Genomic DNA, 13,761 nt, shown 5'->3' with positions numbered 1-13,761 from the left:
TGTTGGGCTTTTCTCAGTTTAAAACCTTATTTACCCCATTGACTGTTGACTCAAGATAAAGATTTTCTGAAGGTTTCTCATGATCACATAAAGTGCCTGTTTCTTCTATGACTAAGTGATTAGTTTAGTGTGGATGCCTAATTTTAGAGAACAGAAGTGAGGTGAGATGATTTGTACCTAGAGAGCTGACTGCTGGTCTGTTTTGAGACATGCATTATGTTCCATTTCCTTACACTTTGTATAGCAATTTTAATCAGGCATATCCTCTATGAGGGCAGGTTTTAATCTGTTTTTGAAAGATCAAGGATGCTTGAAGAGTATATTATGAAATGTTTCGTATATAAACACAATAGACTGAGTTGGATATTATAAAAACAAAAGTTCATCTTCTCACAGAGGTTAATCCAACAGTGAATTTGGTATGGAAATTAGAAGTACTGCTTAAAATATCAAGAGAGATTTCCTGTGGTTTCTGTTTTAATCTGAAAAGGAAGAATTCTCTTATAGGAGCAAGAAGTCTTGAGAAAGAAGATGCTTCTTCCCCCTCCCTAAATAGGAAATGTTAATTGAGCTAAGCTAAATTGCTGCTACACTGGCTCACTGCTCACACTGTCATTTAAGAAACAAACAGTGTCCTCATAGGCCAGTGACCTTTGTAAATTAGCTTGAGCAGTGAGATCTCCTGCAAATCTCCCTTCTGAGTTAGCATTTGGAAGTTAGGGCCTTCCTTCAAAAATTGATTTATAACGTAGCAAAGTAATACAATTCAGAAGCATGGATATAAATTCAGTGAGGTACAAAACATCAGTGAGATGGGAAGACTGAACACCATACCAGCTCTGGGGTGATAATATTTCCAGACACAGTAGTAACTAAATATCTTCTTTCTTGTGTTCTTAGGTTTTGTCTCTGCTGAGTTTATTCACTGCTCTGTGCTCATGGCCTGGAGCTTCTGCCTGCTGTTAAAAGGTGCCCAGGCTCGGGGTGTCGGCCACACTTCCAGGAGCCTCAGCTGGGGCTTTGTGGCCAGCACTGGTACTGGAAAAGCTCATTCAGTGGCAAAGGATTTGAGGTACCATGGTTAAATAGGTGCACAATAATTGCACACAGCAGAGTGTCTCAGTTCTGAGTGTGAATAAGGTACTCAGGTGTGTGGAGGAAGCAGAACAGTCCTAGTTACACAGTGAAAAAACCCCAAACCACATCAAACTGCCCACTTGGGCTATGATATTGGACACTTCCCACATATGAAACCAACACTCAGCTGCTGAAGTATTTTGGTGAGCACCAAGGGTCACATTAAACATTCTTCTGAGGGAGGTTATTTTAGGCTGCAGTGCCTTACATTCCTCATATACTGCATCAAGTACTTCTAAGTCTGAATATTGATTATGTTATATTGAAAAAACACCCTAGGATATATTGCAGGATGAAAAAAGATTTGGGTTAAGAGTCTCTGTAGTCTGTGAGCCTTGGCTAAAGAAAAATTCTTCAAAGATTTGGGTTTTTTTAGAAAATGCTTGTTATTAATGGGAATTCCATACTAAAATGCAGCAATTTTGAAAAAATATTTAGAAATACCGAGATTTAGTACTTTCTGATTTGACACATTTAGGTTTTGCTTTGAAATACCTTTTAGTTTTAAGTATTCCAGTTAAATTACAAGTCTAGTTGAGATATTTGATTTTATGGAAACATTTTCTAAGAGTCTTCTGGGACATTTCAAAATTATCTCTGAATATAAACACCATTTTGAATTAGGAAAAATAATAATTAAAAGCTTTAAGGACCCAGGTGTTCTTTGTAGTCCCCTTTAAGACAGAGCTGTTTTTGGTGACTGGAGTGTTTTGGCCTCTGGTTCAATTCTACCAAAGACAAAAAGCAAATTCTGCTGTTGAGATAACAAGTATATAACAGTGAACAAAAACTAGGTAACAAGAAGACTGAAATGTCACATCCACAGGAGGAGAAAAGCTGGCCCTGTGTAAGTGGCAGTTTCTTGTTTGGGGAAGCTGCCAGGCTGTTCTCCTGAGCTGATCCATCATGGAGATGTAATGCGTTCTGAGAGGAGGAGTGATAGGCTGGCTGAACTCGAGATTAAAAAAGGAGTTTGATGGGAGCAGGGAAGAATGCTCTGATTATCTTTTCTTCTGGCACAGATGCACATCTCCCACTGTGGTGTTTAAAGGTCAGCCACACCAGGCAGAGGCAGAGAGATTTAATAGCAGTGGAGGCGATGATGAAGTGAACTTTGTGTTCTTCGTCCCTTCTCCCAGCACATGAATGTACCTTTGTCTCTGTCCCTTGATCTAATAACACTGCCTTAGATCTGCTGATACATAAATGTGACACTTTGGCCTGTGGCCTCATTCTTGCCAGTGTGTTTTTCAGTTTTGCCTGCATTGCAATATGACAGGGCTGGCTGCTGGGACTGCAAACAAGGGACAGCAACAAGCAGCACACATATTTAAGTGCGTCAGGGCTGTGATGTGTTGATACAGAGCAGCAGAGGCATGCTCAAAAAACAAGTTTGCAAGTTAGAGCAAAGATTTCCAGTGCAGAAAATGCACATCTATTGAAGGTGAATTCTCCTTAAGAGAGCATTTTAAAAAATAAGTTGAAAGCTGTAAAGGAGAAAAACCCTTGAGTTATAAAAATGCATATTGTTTCTATTTCTATAAGGAAATGGAGGTTTTAAATATACATAGATTAAAAATTTTTTTTTGTTTAATGCTATTAGAATTACAATGCCATTTTGGCAAACAATATGGAAGAACTTACATATGGTGCAATGAAACGTTTTCAGCATTTGCAGTTCATTTCCAAAATGTTTGCAGAATGAGGACAGTGGAAATAACAGTAAGTGTCTGGTAACCAAAGGTAATATTGACAATTAATTAATAAGCATGCTCAAGAAAAGGCTTCCTTTCTCCTAAAAGGCAAAACACAGCCCCTGGCTCTTGAACTAAAGCTGTCTATGTCTGCTTCTTGTGGAAATCAGCTCTGCCAAAAGTCAGTGTTAACATGGAATCTGCAAACACTAACAGGTTGGTAATTATTTTCTATGCAAACAGCAAATATTTCTCTTTAAGTACAGTGGGAAGACTCTCACACATCAGTCTGTTTTATTGGCATTCATCTAAAAAATGATAGCTCTTTTTTACCACCGTGTCTGATTTTGTATGTAATTTGCTACATCTTTCTATGTCAAATTTTAAATATAGTGACCCAGAAAATTAGGTTGGAAGCAACTTTCCATAGGTGTGGAAGATGCAACAAAAACATCGTAAACAAATAATTTCCCTTTTGTGCTTTCCTAAGTGTACAACTTTCAAGCAGCCTGTGACAGCTGCTACTTTTACCTCTGAACATCCAGTACTTAAGGACTGCATTCTTTTACCTTACTCAGCTTTTACTTGGAGCTAAGGTCCATGGAAATAAAGCTGCTTGAACTCTGAAAACCAACAATCCCCCTGATTTGATATCCAGTGTACACTTGCATAGTTTCCTGTCAGATAGCAGCTTAATCTCAAATGGATTTAACAATCCTTTAATTTTGCCTTATATATCAAAGTACTGCATGTATAAAGTCCTGTCAATTGGGAGACTGATTTCTTTCTACCACCGTCAAAGACAATTGGGAATTGAGTATTCTCAGCACTATTCCTATTTCTATCAGTTTTAATCCCAGACTGGCAAACACAAAATAAAAATAACATTTTAATCCTTCATTGCCTCTTTTTTTAATATTGATTTTACTGAGCTATTGGAAAACAAAACTACTCCTGACAATGGCAGCACTTCAAAACTGCGTGTGCAGAGGTCAAACTGACAGATTACTGGAACATCTTTATTAACTTTCAGAATATCAGAAGAGAGAAGACTTTTATCATTCTCCTTTGGAGTATAATCAGAAGACAAGAAGCATGAATCCTATTAAGTGGAAGTTTTTAGTTTCAGGCTGTTCAATGCTAAGGGTTTTCATCCCCAGATGTAAGATCCAAGTCAAGGGCTTGTCATTTTTTTGCTGTTGCTTTTGCTCTTACTATTCCTCTTTAATCCCTAATGTCCTTTGAGTGGTGTGATCATTTATGTCAGATAGCAGTTGCGGACTCTAAGTGTAGAATATATCCTTGTATGTATTTTGTGGTACAGTTTGTGTGTCAGTCGTGCACAGCAGCTGTCCTGAGGATCCAGGTCCCTTGGCACAGTGGGATCTGCAGGTACAGAGCTCCAGTGTGGCTTTCTGCTTCAGAGAGCATCCAGCTGTGGAGCACTTGGCATATGGAGGTGTGGATGCAGAACAGTGGTCAGCATTTGGGAATCAAATGTATCTGCCAGCAGATTAGGATGTCATTTTTAAAATAAGATAAGCTCTTTTAAGCGTGATCAATATTTAAAAATGGTAAGTGGATTTTCATTACATTACCTTTCTAATTAACCCTCCTCTCTTATCACATGTTCTTTCATTTTTTTTTACTCTCAGTTAGTAAGCTAATGCTCTGTTTTTGAGACAAAACCCACCTAATTTTAGTGTGCTGATTTCTGCGCATCCTGAGTTTGTGTGACTGGGAATTCCCGTTTGGGCTGCCCTTGTTGCTGTGGGATTTTCCCTTTCAGGAGAGCCCCAGTGCTGCCTCAGGCAGGGCTCAGGTAGCAGCTCACTGGGGACATGTGGGCAGGGGGGTTCCTTTGTTCTCCCTCTTCATTGTTCACTTAAATCCAAAGAGCCCAGGGGGCCCATTTGAGTAACCTGACTGCTGACACTGCTAATTTTAGCAAGCCTGTGATTAGCAATAGTAATCTAACCACTAAATAAATGAAAAAAAGGCACTATCTCTTACTTAGAGATACTTTCTTTTCCTGCAGCTGTATAAAAATCCAGATTTGATGTCTGGAACACAAATGCAGCGCTGATGAGCCCAGGAGTCCCATGTAAAGCCCAGCTCTCCCATTTCAGCGAGTTGCAGAGTCCCTCAGCAATCTGAGCTGCTTGGCAGGAGGGTGTGAGGGCCCTGGGGCCTTGCTCCAGTGGGTGGGTGTTTGCAGACAGCCTGCAACAGGCAAAGGTGCTTTACCTAAAGATGGTAATGCATTTGAGGGAGAGGGTTGTGTGGAAGTACTTCTACAATTAAAGGCAGCACAGGAATGATTCACAGATCCTTTAAATGCAAAACAATGCATTATGTTCTAGTAGAAGCAGTCTGGCAATAGTAACTGAGAGGTGGTAGGCAGATTGAAGGAGCCTTTAAAGATGGGTGACTTGTTTCTGGATGTTTTGGAGCTGGTCCATGGATGCTTAATGGAGAGCTAATGTGGTCAAGGGAGTGAATTAAGAAAAGTAATTCAATAAAGTTTGGTTAAAGTCAGGCATGTGCTTCCAAGTGTATGTAAGCTTTAAGACTTTGAACCTTGCTGTTTAGGGCCTCAGAGTTCTAGCATTTTGCAGCAAGTCCTGAATTAATAATGCACGTATTTTTGTACCTCTGTATAATTAATCAAATGAGATTCAACTTTCCTATTACTGATTGAACTTCAGGTGATAAATGGTGACATTTTCATTAATCCTCTTAATCACAGTCTTTATTGCATAAGTGTGTGAAGCAAGGGAACAAAAGATAAACAACCCAAAGATTTCTCAGAGTTTCTGTGTTTAGGGGCATATTTCAGCACTGGCAATGCCAGGCCCCTGGTGCAGTGTGCTGGGAGCTACAGGAGCTCAGGGGGAGCGGAGTCCCCAGCAGGACCCCCTGGTTAACATCTGTGGTGAGACTGTACAGAGAGCTGCACACGTGCACTGGCACTGACTCCTTGCCTCTTATTGCTGCAGAAACCAGACTTAGAAGTTCCTCAGAGTATTAGAAATTGTAATAATTGTGATTCCATTATATCCCCAGAAGTCTCATCATTTTGATACATTGATCTGTAATGAGCCAGTCAGCTGTAACAGAATAATTCCAAAGGTGCCAAAAAAAGCACTCATCATCTAAATATTAACATCATTTCACTAAAGCTTGTGCTTCTCAAATACCAAACAAGTCTCTCTTTCATTTGTTGGGGTTTGCTGGTTTGTTTTTATTTTATCCCCTTGGAATACGAATGCTGTGACAGTTGTTAAAGGAGGAGGTTTACTCTTCATGGTTTAAACTGAAGGAGGGCAGGTTTAATTTAAGTAGGAGGAAGCAATTCTTCCCTGTGGGGGTGGTGATGGCCCAGCTTGCCCAGAGAAGTTGCCCCATCCCTGAAGTGCTCAAGGCCAGGCTGGGCAGGGCTTGGAGCAACCTTGCTGATGAGAGGTGTCCCTGCCCATGGCAGGGGGTGTGATCCCTTTCAGCCCAAAGCATTCTGTGATTTATCAGTATTTTCCTGATGATTGGGCCACAACTTGGCTTGCTCAATGTAACCACTGCTCTAGGAGTCTTTCTGGTTATTTTACCACTGGCAAATGGCTTTTGAACCAGTATTTTTCTGCCACTGCCTGGGTGATGCTTTTTACAAGACTGTACTTCATAACATGAATTTCTAGATATATTGAAATGACTGATAAATGTCTTTGTTCTGAAATGCAGTTTGTACACAATACCTAGAGGAGCTATGTCATATCTTGTATTTGAGACAAGAAAGCAAAAAGTAGGGCAAATTCTTCTATAATACAGGAGTAACAGCATAAATGAAATAAAAAAAACATAAGAATGGCTGGGGGAGGAAAAAGTAAGATAATTATCAGAAAACACTGTGGGAAGCCATGGACTAGAATTCCTGATTACAAGGAAGGCAAATGATCATTGTTTATCAGGGAAGTTGGATATGTTTTTGTTTATGACAGCTTGGCTGAGACAAAAGGAATATCCTGCTAGGTATTTCCCTTTGGTTTTCTTCTTGTTCCGCTGAACTTTTTAAAAAGAATCTGAACATCCAACTTGAGCAATGTGCAATAATGTCAGTGTAGTTACTGCCAAGGAATCACATGGCTTACATTTAAACATCACTGTAATAAATTCCTTTTTCATAGCTTTTAGCCTAGTATTGAAATTACTGAGTTCATGACAAATTTCTAGAAGCTTCTGAAAAGCACAGGCTAGTCCTGCTAGGTGTAAGGAACCTCCTAAGGACAGTCCCAAGGTGTGCAGTGATGCTGTCCCATTGGAGCTGTCCTCAGCCACTGTCACAGCTGAGGCACTGAGGGCACAGAGGACAGCAGTAGCCATAAGCCAGGAACTTGTGTGATGGGAAATTCACATCAGTATATTCTGAGATTTAGCTTAATTAACCAGCAGTCATTTGTAGATTTAAATTCTCCACTTCCTTGCACAGAGGTGTGTTTCCTTTGAAATGAGACTGCTGAAGTCTTTGTGCTGCTGTTGGACAGGTGTCTGCTGTGCCTGGGGATGGTTTCTCACCAGGGCATCCTTCGCAGTCAATAACAGCCAATTCTTTTGCCTCTGTTCAGGGCCAGTGTACTGTAAACAAGATAGAATCTCCTAGGAGTTTTTCAGTGAACTTGGTATGATCACATTGCTGCAGTTTGAATTCTGTGCACACGCTTTGGGTGAGCCCACACTGATGCTGCAAACTGCACTGCAATCTGCGGTCCGGGCAGTTTTCTAAATGAGAATGGGCTGCAGCTTATGAACAGCTTCAAATGTTTTCTTTGTGATCAGCTTCACATTTCCTAGATCAGAGATCACACAGCAAAAATTAGTCAAGGGTTTCTTGTAAAACGTTTTATGAACCTTTATTAACAGAAACAGAGACTTCCACTGCCACAGAAACGTTTTATGTGAGTACAACACACATTTGTTTGTTCCATATAAACTACAGGAGCTGTGAGCTTGTGTCCAGCTCCACTGGCAATTGGAATTGGCTGTCTGTACGTGGCTTTCATGGCACCATTTACAAAGAGGAGAATGAAAAACTAATAAACCTGAGAGAATTACTGATTCATTTAAGGGATTAAGGAAGGGTGAAAATGAATGAGAGGACTAATTACATTTTTACAAGAGATTTGAAACGTAGGCTACAGTGAATGCACAGGAACATACTGCAATGCACTAAAAAAGTAATTGTCGCAGACATTTTTTCACAGAAATCCTTTCTTTGGGATTTGTGCATCTTCTGGGAAGCAAAGGCCCCAGAAGAAGAATGTAAACAATTGTTATCAGCTACTTTGAAATGCAATAGGATGCACCTGTGATTGGTTCATGTTCCATGTGTACAGTTAAGGGCCAATCACAGGAGCAAGTTTGGGGAAAGATTCCCTGGACACAGAACTTTGTTTTGGATTATTTTCTATTCTATTCTTAGCTTAGCAGCTCTGCAACTTCTCTCTTTATTCTTTTTAGTATAGTCATAATGTATTATGTATCATATATCAATAAATCCGGCCTTCTGATCATCAAACAAGATTCTCATTCTTCTCTCACCCCAGCGACCTCCACAGGTCGCTGTAATAAGTAATGGGATGCTTAAGAATGCACCACACACACACACACACACACACACAGAGCTGTGTGAGATGGAACCCTGAAACACACAGACACACAGACACACAGACACACAGACACACACAGCTGTGTGAGCTGGTACCCTGAAACACACAGACACACAGACACACAGACACACAGACACACAGACACACAGACACACACAGCTGTGTGAGCTGGGACCCTGACAGGGCGTCTAAATCCACAGCCCTGAGTTTTCTGCTTTATCGGCTACTTCGAGTTGTTCTTTCTCTTTTGAAACCGAGGAGCTTTGCTGGCCTTGCTGCTTTAAAGGCTAACTTTGTGCAGCATAAGTTCTAAAACAGCAATCTGTGTTATAAATGAGAAGCTTGACTAGGCCAATGTTCAAGCAGCAATCAATTTATTAATTAATATGGTAAAGTGTGAGCAATACAGCGCTGGGTACAGTGGGGGAAATTTTCCCTCCAACTGCACACCCGTAGTTGGGGCTTACAGGTATTTACAGGAGTACTCATCAGCTTTCTCAGCAGTTTCTGTTCCCATTTTTTACTCATCAGCAGGTTCTATTCCCAATGTTTATGTCACAATTCTGTGCACTATTGTGATTTAGTTTTTCTCAGGATTTATCCCAAAAAGGAGTATCCCGGGTAGTGGTCTGGTTTCCAAAAGAAGGAAGGAATATTTCATCTGGTGAAGTCCAGTTCTCCAAATGTGTGTCCACCTTTTAATTGCAAGGACTATAAATCTCATAACAGTGATGTCCAGCTTCCCTTGGTCAAACCCTGAGTTGATGTTCATCTTCCTTTCTCAAGCTGCATGTTTCCTTTTTATATACTCTAAATCTATAGTTTCAAAAGATCCTTATTACAAGCAATATTCTAAAATTATACTTCAAAAGGTTATTATTGCAAAACTCTTTAAGGCTTACAAGCAGAAAGTTCCTGTCAAAAAGCAACATCCTTAACACTTTAATTCAAATGCTCCTAAATCAACTTAAGAGTTATAAAGGTTAATTGCAAACAAAGGGTAGGTTCAAAGGCCTTCTTCCATGCTTTAATTTCCTCAGTTATTATTAGAATTTGTCTTTCTAACTGTCCCATGGTTGGTCTCCACACATATGACAATCACAACTACACACATTGCCTGTGTGTACCTGACACGAAACACAGCTTTGTATTTCACACCTGTGAGGCAACAGCAGCAGACAATGTCTTTGGAGGTTTTCCTCTCTTACAGGATTTTCAGTGCCAGTTCTTGGGGACAGAACAGCCCCATTGAGGTGGAGGGTGCAGCTCAGCAGTGCAGAGGGACAGACAGACAGACAGACAGACAGCCTGCTCTGGGCTGCTGTTTGGGGCACTGCTGGGCCTTAGCTTTTACTTGAGTTTGAAGCTGTCTGGGATGGGTTGTTACACTAATCCTCTGCTTATCCCTTTTTCAGGTCCTGCTGAGTGGAAGCAGGACAACAATTCACTGAAGAATTCACTTCTGAGAAGCTTTGGAAGTGGTTTGGTTTTTGTTCTGAAAAGCTGCTGCTATAAAATAATTCTTTAAACACACATGATGTGTTCTTGTGTGAAGTGGGAGGGCCTGGTGGTTCTTTACTAGTTAAGCTGCCTTAGGCTGTGACTTGTTTTCTTAAGTAAATTTCTTCTTTTAAACTAGGAGATGGACTTGTGCTTGCTCTGGGAAGGCTTTCAGAGTGCTGGGTTACAGATATTGCCACTGGCAGAATATTGAAAGCTGGATGACCTTTACTTTTTTAATTTGTTTCTTTTTTTTCTGGAATATTTGACTAACAAGTAATAAGAAAACATATGAGGATATATCCATGTGTATGTCTGAATCTTGCCTGTGCTTTATAGACAAAAAAGACCTGAAATTTTGAGTGTTCTATTGGTAGTGAGACACAGGTCACAGCCACAGGCAGTATCTGATTTACTGGAGCCTGGCTAGCTTGCCAGAGTATAATACAAATACAGTATTTGTTCTTGGATGTACCTAGAGCTCAGAGTCTAGAGAGGGAATCCTTACCTGAATTCTTCAAATGTAAATGTGACCTAAAGCAGTGGGAGAGAGCTTAGTGAGGCTCTGCATCAGGCCTGACACCTTTATCGAGAAGGAAATGGATTCTGGAATTTTCCTGGGCAGAATTCTCACTTGCATGTGTGCTGTGTTTGTCTCACAGTGTGTGTGTTATCTCTTTTCATTTTGGTTGAGGCCCAATTCATAAAGGCACTGCCCTAGATGAACTTGTATGAGATAAGACTTGTCTGAGCACATGGAACTAGAAATAAACCAGTTGCAGTTATGTCACTAGGAAAAAACCCAACCCTACAACAAAACTCAACAATCCAGTCCGTGGGTATTTATGTATGCTTTATTAATCACACCAGCAGAATATTGGGCATGCTTGGTAGGAAACAGCTGAAGTTACATAATACTCTGAGGAGTCTGAGCCATCTGGAGCAGTGGCTGGTCACACCTGCAGGGGCAGTGATAAGCCTCAGGTGGAGCATGTTCAGCTAATTTTGTCAAATTGGCGCTGGGTCAGGCAGCAGTGCAGTACTGCCCAATTCAGCTCTGCAGAAAGTGGAAGGAGATGGAGACAGGTAAGATGAAGAACAGGCCAAAAGAAACTGAAAGGAGAGTGAGGAAGCTTTCTGTTGCCTACTGTAGTTAAGTTAGCAGATTCAAGAGTTTTTCTGAAAAAGGAGAAGCTGGAAAGCTAAAGGAGGCAGGGAAAGCAGCACAATACATGTTAAATGCATATTTGAGTAGGCTTTGTAAGTTTTTCTCCACAAAAGGAAAAGCTAATAAAAGATAAGAGTGTAACTTTTGACCTGAGGTATAACTATTTGACTTGATCTGGAAAGAAATTAAATTTTATGGTAGAAAATGGATTGGAGAACAAGCAACATTTTGATACTACTTTATTGCCCACTGGCGGTAAGTTTTAAGTCCACAGGAATGTGTTTTTTCACTATAAACAAATACTGTAGTCTATGTAAGTTTTATTAAGCCCATAAAAATGCACATAGTAATCATAAATGCATATAAAATGCAGCAATGACTGGAAGACATACATACATCAGTGTAGCCTTTTCCTAAGTATGGAATCATTATTTAATGTTGACCTTTGTAGTTTTTTTATGGCTCTTTTTGGTATGAGCAGTCATTTTCCTCAAAAGACTTCTTAAGGCCTCATGAATAAAGCTAGTGGTGGAAACTGAGAACACAAACCTGTAGAAGATACTTCTGTATACCACAAAATTAGAGGCAGAAAATACATAAGTACATTTTATCCTTTATGGTTTGAAGAGAGCAGGCTAGCAGTTATAATCAGTTTACACTGTATATAATTTGTATTGAAAGCTGCATTGACTGCTGTAGTGCTGGAATTGGAATGTTATTCCTCAGCTCAGTGTTCAGTTGCTCTCCTACAAATGAAATATCACCTGAATTGTGTTATTCAGGATTAACCTCTACCTCAATGGATTGGTCACTGGGCTGGTTTTGTGTCCATTTGTGCCTTTTTAACTCCTTGCCAGTGCCAGGGAGAATGTTACACCTGTGGAAGGGACGCTCTGGTTGGTGTTCCTTAGTGTGTATGAGAAATACTCTTGCTTGCTTTTGTGGAAAACCAGTAAGTTTTTATGATATTTACTATGTGTTAAAAAATAGGCAAAATGATAGGATCAGTCCTTTAAACTTCCTAAATCTGTGTTTGAAGCTTTGTGACACACAAGTTCATTTTTTGTGAAATCTGAAGCATGCTGGTTTTATTTTGGTAACACTTTCCCAGTATGGTACTAAGAATTTCTGTAGGGTTGTCAGTGGGAGGGATTGGGTTGGATCAGAGGGTTCTTCACACTAGGCTAAAAAAATCTCCAAGTACAGACTTGGGGCTTACCCTGAAGGACCTGGGTCACCTCAGGCTAGGCAGAGCTTTGGGAGCTCCTTCCTCAGTGAAACAGTTTCTTGACAGGAGGTGTTTAATTAAAACCAGGAAATCTTCACTAAGAAGAGGAAACAAACTTTTATGGAATTAATGACTTAGTTATCCCTAGTGATTTACAGTAAAAGTGCTTTGGGACTTTGGGTAAAATAGTGAAAAGAATCTGAGCTTCTACTGGTGGAGCAGAAGGGATCACATCTAGAGAACATGCTGCTTCATTTTGTACAATTTATAGACGAAGAATTTAGCTAGTTAGCAGACAATCTGTTCCTGAGCAAATACTTATTTTTGGGAGTTAATGGAGTGAATTTGACTGAAAAAAATCCTTGGGGGTACATCTAATTCTTGCTGTGCAGTGTGGACAATATATCAGCAAAGCTGTTCCCAACTGCAAATGGAACAGGTGGTGAGGCAGTGCAGTGATCATTTACTCCTCTACTGCTTAAAATCTCCCTTTTGCATTTGACTTTTCATTTTGTTCTCAACCTGGAGTGAAGTCTGCACCAGGACTCATTCCTGAACCACTGTATTGCATCCTTAGATCATGGCTGGAACATCTCTCCCAAGGATTTCTGTCCCTTTCCAGCAGAATGAACATGAGAGCCCTCACAGGGAAGAGAAAATCTTACTTTGCAGTGAGCTTCCACTTGCCCTGAGGCTCTTAAGGGATTTTTTGTCCACAGAAAGGGTGTTAGGCTATCTCTGTTTCTTTCAGCCACAGACAGCTCCAGGTAGTTGGCTGTTAAGAATTACCACACCTGGTAATTCTGGTAATTCACCTTAATTCACACCTGGAAACCCACTGGAGGTGTTTAGTGGCTCTCCAGAGTGTTTTGCCTAAATGTGTTTTCTGTTTTGCATTAATACCCAGTGCAGATCTGAGGTTGGATGAAGCTTCAGCCTTCATCTTCACTTAAAGCCTTCATCCTCTGCTTGGGGAGAGAACATTGGGGGATCCACAGTGTGCATGCACTTGTGTGAGCATAGGCAAGGGAAAAAGTCTTCCAGCCCAAGGAAGTTTGGACAACAGAGTGAGCTTGTTCATGTGTAATGTCTCTCTCATGGCCTTTAAGTGCATCTTTCTTTGCCTTTCAGCTTGGTAAAGAGTAGGAACTGAAGAAATCTGGACACACATTTCCAGTTGTGCTCTCTCCTCGATGCACCAGTCCCATGTAATGTACAAATCAAGGAGAGCAACATGATTTGTTGAATTCTTTTTTAACAGAGTCAATCTGCAGTACCCAAATCTTACTGTTCAGCAATTTCTAGCCTGAAAAGTTGTTGGGTCATGATATTGTAAAGAGAGGAACCCCCTCCCCAATACAGAAAGGTAAACCC

At 40.4% G+C, this 13,761-nt stretch overlaps 1 protein-coding gene across 5 annotated transcripts in view; it reads left to right on the top strand.

Moving 5' to 3' along the window:
- The window catches only part of CTNNA3 (catenin alpha 3), a 416,298-nt gene that overhangs the window by 256,519 nt on the left and 146,018 nt on the right, over positions 1 to 13,761 (top strand). Inside the window, exon 1 of one of the 5 annotated variants that reach the window (XM_059476988.1) lies at positions 11,016 to 11,077. The exons of 3 other annotated variants lie outside the window; for them this stretch is intronic. Coding sequence is in view for 1 of the 2 variants with exons in the window: in XM_059476987.1 (XP_059332970.1) it covers positions 11,364 to 11,414 (51 nt within the window). In the remaining variant the exon portion in view is untranslated. Of the gene's footprint in view, positions 1 to 11,015; positions 11,078 to 11,184; positions 11,415 to 13,761 lie in introns of those variants that run through there. One more of the 5 variants, XM_059476987.1, reaches the window with a different exon arrangement.

This window comes from Ammospiza nelsoni, chromosome 8, assembly GCF_027579445.1.
Source record: "Ammospiza nelsoni isolate bAmmNel1 chromosome 8, bAmmNel1.pri, whole genome shotgun sequence".
Taxonomy (NCBI): domain Eukaryota; kingdom Metazoa; phylum Chordata; class Aves; order Passeriformes; family Passerellidae; genus Ammospiza; species Ammospiza nelsoni.
This window is presented reverse-complemented; position numbering and strand designations above follow the sequence as displayed.